This window comes from Dermacentor variabilis, unplaced genomic scaffold (assembly GCF_050947875.1).
Source record: "Dermacentor variabilis isolate Ectoservices unplaced genomic scaffold, ASM5094787v1 scaffold_12, whole genome shotgun sequence".
NCBI lineage: Eukaryota > Metazoa > Arthropoda > Arachnida > Ixodida > Ixodidae > Dermacentor > Dermacentor variabilis.
This window is the reverse complement of record NW_027460280.1, coordinates 31,158,738-31,164,925: the sequence shown is the minus strand read 5'-3', so window position 1 is coordinate 31,164,925 and position 6,188 is coordinate 31,158,738. Positions and strand designations below refer to the sequence as shown.

The following is a 6,188-nucleotide window of genomic DNA, read 5'->3' as shown; positions in this document are numbered from 1 at the left end:
AAAAAAAGAAAAAGAAAAGAAAAAATCGGCTGTTGAAGTTTTCTGACGTCTCCCGTTAACTGCGCTAATTTAATAGATTAATTATTGTATTCATTAATTAGCGAGAAACCTAGTACGCAACCTGTTTCCCGAACGTCCGCCGTTCCCGATAATTCGGTTTCTAATGAATCGCATTTTTATCTTCAGTGCTTTACATACCTCCTTGGTCTTTCTTCTCTTGCTCAAAACTTCATTATCTGCCTTGTACTGCTATATATGCCTGTAACGGATCCGGTCGCATCAATCTCTTCCCTGCTTTTTTTGCACCAGTACTCTGCACATCTCTTGCATTTATCGACTGCTGACCGGATGATCCTTCCGTCCACTTCATGTCCAAACGCTTCTGGAAAGTGTACGTTAATTACCTACGGGTCTCGCCGGGTGATTCCCTTCGCATTCCATTTAGGATGTATTGAGTGATCTGATTTTTGCTGCAGCATACATGTCATGCCTCAACTTGCTGAAAGTATTTGCTCTGGTATGGTTTTTGTCCGTAGGCAACCAGCTCTAGCTTCAGATAACAAGGCACTGCGCTATGTGTTATCGTACAGATTTTCAATGCCAATTTCTTTCTTCCCATTCTTGTAAATATCCCTGGTCCTTCTTTTATTATTCGTTGCATCCAATTTGATGTCTCTGTTTCTCTCACGTTCTTTTTCATGACCCTTTGCTTGTCTATTTACACTTTCATTTACCCTGTACTCACTTGCCAACTTTTTTGACTTCTTCCTCCATTCTGTGTCCACGCTTTTCAGGTGCAGATATTTGTGCACAAAAATGTCGCACCAGTGACGCACTCCCCCCCCCCCCCCCCAAATAAAATGCAATAGATGTATTTAGGGGTTCTAGACAGCTTCTCCGGAAGCAGTGGAGGGGGGGGGGGAGGGGTAGTACAAAGACAAACACCTACGAGGAGCGGGCTCACACTTGACTGGCGGAGGGGGGGAGGAGGGCAGGCGGGTGTTGTCGCACCTTTGGCTACGCTCCTGGGGGTAGTGTCGCGGGGTTTGCATAAACCACTGCTCCAAACGCGAATTGAATTTGTCGTCGTGCTACTGGCGCTGCCGCGGCGCTACGGTCTAAATACCTCGGCGAATACATAAACGAAGGAAAGACTTACTCAGGCACCGACTACGATAGCCTGAAAATAGAAGGGAAGCGGAATGCAACGGTAATGAAACATAGGGTACTTTGGGGCCACAATAAATATGAAGTGGTGCATGGGATCTGAAAAAGAGTCATGGTGCCAGCGCTAACGTTCGCATATGCCATTATGTGACTAAAATCTGATATATTGTCGGCGTTGAAAGTTAACCAAAGATCGATGGGCCGGTTGGCTTTCCATGGGAGCCCGCGGTAAAAGCACAAACGAGGCAGTGCAAGGGGACACGAGTTCGGCCTCGTTTGAAGTCAGAGAAGCGCAGAGCAAAATTTGTTTGGAAGAAAGGCGCAGGAACATGAATCAAAAGAAATGGGCGGCTAAAATGCACAAGTATCTGTACCTAAAAAGCGTGGACACAGTTACAGGGTAATTGAAAGTGCAGATAGACAGATGAATCGGGAAGTTAGTGAGAGAACAAACAGCGAGTTGGATGTAAAGAATGGAAACGAAAAACATATAGCGGAGATTTACAAGCTTTACAAACTGCGTCATTTCCTACAATTCAAAACTGCCTTGAAAACATGTACATCTTATTTGAACGGTCATGATCCGCGAGCATCCGCTGAGTTACGCATGCCTAGTATAAAACAAAAGTTTAGATAAAAAAAAAACCGCAACACCTCCGAAAACGAAACTGAAACCAAACAAAACGCGCAGAACTCTTAGAAGTGAGTAAATAAGTAATTTTTACTTTGTTATATTCCCGCCAAAATTTTCGAAGCAAATTAAGTGTCTTGAGTAGCATGTAATTTGGGTAAGTACTCACTTATTGCTCATGACGTGCGTTATTGCCTAGAGCGCCCTCAGGCGCCGTTGGCTGCCTGTTTTTCGCGTCAATGTCTTTGAAGTGTTGCGTGGAGCGCTTGTTCGCCTGCTACACGTGTCAGCCCACCGTATGCTCATTACGGGTTGTCGTGCTTGTATAATATCAGCAGTTTAGCTTTTCCCTTTGTGCACATCAGTGTCTATAATGGCTGAGCACACCGTTGAAGAGAACGCCGGCACCGCAGCTGTTTCAGCAAAAGTGGACTACGTTACGAGAAACCTTCAGGAAGTGCTCGGTGAAGCACGAATGAATGAAATCATGAAGGATCGAGATCTGAAAATCTACTGGGGTACAGCAACAACCGGCAAGCCTCACGTTGCCTATTTCGTCCCGATGTCGAAGATCGCCGACTTTTTGAAAGCGGGTTGTGAGGTAACCATTCTTTTCGCAGATTTGCACGCATATTTGGATAATATGAAGGCTCCTTGGGGTTTGCTCGAACTTCGAACGCAGTACTACGAGCACGTAATCAAGGCAATGTTGAAGTCCATTGACGTGCCGCTGGAGAAGCTGAAGTTTGTGAAGGGCTCCACTTACCAGTTGAGCAAAGAGTTCTCTATGGATGTCTATCGCCTGGTGTCTTTGGTGACTGAGCATGACGCAAAGAAAGCCGGGGCTGAGGTTGTGAAGCAAGTCGAGCACCCTCTCCTTAGTAGCATGCTCTACCCATTATTGCAAGCCTTGGATGAGGAGTACTTGCATGTTGATGCGCAGTTCGGCGGTGTTGACCAGCGCAAGATTTTCACGTTTGCCGAGAAGTACTTACCTCAACTGGGTTATGAAAAACGCATTCATCTAATGAACCCCATGGTGCCTGGCCTGTCGGGCGGCAAGATGAGTTCTTCGGAAGAAGATTCGAAGATCGACTTGCTGGACACCCCGGCAGCCGTGAAAAAGAAACTCAAGAAGGCTTTCTGCGAGCCAGGAAACCTAGAGGACAACGGTGTTCTTGCCTTTGTGAAGCATGTCCTTATTCCTCTTCAGAAGCGCACTGATCTGGTAATAGAGCGTGACGAGGCACACGGTGGTAATATAACGTACTCGAGCTATGAACAGCTGGAGGAAGATTTCAAGAACCTCAAGCTGCACCCAGGTGATTTGAAGGCCATGGTCGAAGTACAGCTGAATCGGCTGCTAGATCCAATCAGAGAAACCTTCAATGATCCGAAGCTTCAGAAGCTGGCTGCAGATGCCTACCCACCTCCAACAAAATTGGTTTTTGATGAAATAACCCCACAGCGCCTTGACTTGAGGGTAGGACGTATCGTGGAAGTTAATGACCATCCAGATGCAGATGCACTTTATGTGTCACGTGTTGACTTGGCTGAACCTACTGGACCCCGTACAGTTGTGAGTGGCCTACGAAACTTGGTACCTAAGGAAGCACTTCTCAACCAGAACGTTGTTCTGCTTTGCAACTTGAAGCCGTCTAAGATGCGGGGCGTGGAATCGCAAGCAATGGTGCTCTGCGCATCTGTGCAGGAGCCACGGCAAGTTGAGCCCCTAAAGCCACCCAGGTGAGTAAGCAGCAACATGTACAGCTGTATTGTGCCTATGTGACATTGTAGCAAGCTTCTAATGTACCAGAGCCATTCTTTCATCCATAATTCACAAGCATTTGAGAAAAATGTGGTTTTGTATTTCACTGTGGTGTGTTTAATGATACCTGCATAATGTGCACGAATATGCTACCATGCTATCAAACAGTACATTCACCAGTCTTGTAGTAAACTGCACATTTAAGTACATAATTGGGCAGCCGTCAGGAACACTTCAATATCAGTGCCAATTTCAAGACTTAATTTTGAAGTCATTATGCAAAATAGAAGTGAGGCGTGCAGACAGGACACAAGAGTAGAGAAGTGGACAACACAAACGTTCGTGTTGTCCACTTCTCTACTCTTGTGTCCTGTCTGCACGCCTCACTTCTATTTTGCATAATGAATCCTTACCAACTAGCTCAGCTTTCTGTCGTTTTAATTTTGAAGGTGGCATTTTACAGCTTGCCGTTCGTTGTGTCAAGCCAGACTAACAGATGCTGCAGATGAAGCATAATTTTTTTTACTTTAGTACTTAAATAAGCCGAACGGTACAAACACCACCAACGAAAAGTGGACAAGGAACCAGGCATAGCTGGAAATGAACTTGTCGAGCGTTGAGGTTCAGCATTGTTAAGAAATAACTAGACATACTTGGCGCTTGTCTCTGTCCACTTGCTGGTACCTGTTTTTGACTGCTTAAGCATTCCCAAATAGCTGGAAAATATGTTGTTCTAGTAATTATCGGTGTTGGTCACTAGTGTGACAGCAGCCTACAATTGCATAGCTCATTTGATGGTATTAAGCCAATTTATTGTTCGCAGCAACTGCAGTCCAGGAGACCGAGTATTCATTGAAGGCTACGAGGATGCCAGCATCCAGCCAGACAGCCAGCTAAATCCGAAAAAGAAGATTTGGGAGAAGCTGCAGGTGGACATGAAGGTTTCTGCATCACTTGTGGCCGAGTGGGGAGGTTGTGCATTCATTGTGAATGGCCAACCTGTCACATGTGCTTCGCTAAAGGGAGCACCTATCAAATAAGACTGCTTTGCCTTATAAGGCAACACTCTAACTTATATGTCCTATACATAAGTTGATCATATTTGTATGCAATGTACACTATTGGAACTGTGAAAATGAAAGGATACAATGAAAGTTTATTTTACTGGTGTCCCTTTATTCAAATTAGTAAAATTGGAGACAAGCAACAGCCATTCTCTACGCCATGATAACATTGATTTTTAAGGTCAGCAATAATAGCTATGAAGTTACTTTTTTTTTTGTAATGTCCACAGCACCTGGGAACTATACCAAAGGAGCATATATGTATGCATATATTGGAATTTTGTACCTGTTACTGCTCTATAAGCCACCATATTTTTGCATGCATTTTGTATGAAAGTATGTTTTTATTAAACTATTTACACTCTCAGCAGTGTGCACATGTGACTTGAAAGGGCTTGTATCTCTAGAACTTCATTAATAAAGTGGCATGGTCCCAGGAACTGTTGATTCTGAACTGATCATTGGCACTTGGGAAATGAGAAATGCTGATTTGCATTCTTATGTGCCCAGATGTGTGTTGCACTTTATAGAACCTAATAGAATGTATAATCTATGTGGTATCTCATGCTTGGGAATTTAACACGGAAGCTTTTCTTGGCATGACTCTCCACTGGTTGTGCACTTTATCTCAAGGGGACACTAAAGGCAAGCAGTAATTCTATTGATAGACTGGTACACCAAAATGTCTTAAGCATCACTCTTACCGAGGAAAAGGCTTGCTACTGACCAGCGGAGCATAACCTCGGAGGTCACCAGTACAACCCAGACTCCCGTTTACAGTTGCGTCAATGAAGTCCATTGCAACAAGTGTTCTAAAATTGTGATGTTGTAACATACATGCATAATCAATGCTTTACCTGCTTTGTTTTGTTTATTAATATGCTGGTGGTTTCACTTCCTGGCTCCACTGTCCTAACAGCAGCAGATGGTGGAATAGGATGTGTTCCAGAGCTTTGGCATCTGATTTATCATCTGCGATTTGAATTTTGGAAGAACAGTCATGATTTTCTCTGCAACCAAGTTCCTGGCACAAAATAAATGTTGCACAACTTCCATAGCACAATACAACTGTATACATTAATTGTTTGCTTTAGTGTGCACTGAACACAAATCCCTTGTTGCGTGACCTACTGCTGTTCGCTAGTACATTCAGCTGTTTGTTTAAAGTTATGCATGACTTTTTCTAAGTTAAATGCATACTAGGCAACTTATCGGACATCTCTTAGGCTTGAAGAAGCCCTGAAACATTTTTCTGAAACCTCGGCATCATGTTGGAATGAGTGTGATGCTTTTCATGGAGCACGTTCCCGAACAAATTTTGAAAAAGTCCCAATATGAATGGGGACATAAAAGTACAAAGTTTATTTTCCTCATTCCTCCACAACTCATCGGTTTTTCTCAGCTGGGGTGCTTATGCTAACTCCTCAATGTTGGTTTCTAACGAAGGTGCCCAAGAGTGACGAAGGAGTGACGATGGGACAGGTGGGATGCTTTATTACTTCGGCATTTCCTAGAAAATCTGGAGAGAAAACCTTATTTAACACGGTCCCTCATGTCT

At 43.9% G+C, this 6,188-nt stretch overlaps 1 protein-coding gene across 1 annotated transcript; it reads left to right on the top strand.

Moving 5' to 3' along the window:
- The first annotated feature begins 2,017 nt into the window (after positions 1–2,017).
- TyrRS (Tyrosyl-tRNA synthetase) lies at positions 2,018–5,075 on the top strand. The gene is made up of 2 exons (XM_075676295.1): positions 2,018–3,544; positions 4,390–5,075. Exons 1-2 carry the CDS (start codon positions 2,172–2,174, stop codon positions 4,604–4,606), a joined length of 1,590 nt encoding a protein of 529 aa, XP_075532410.1. The 5' UTR covers positions 2,018–2,171; the 3' UTR covers positions 4,607–5,075.
- The last annotated feature ends 1,113 nt before the right edge of the window (positions 5,076–6,188 follow it).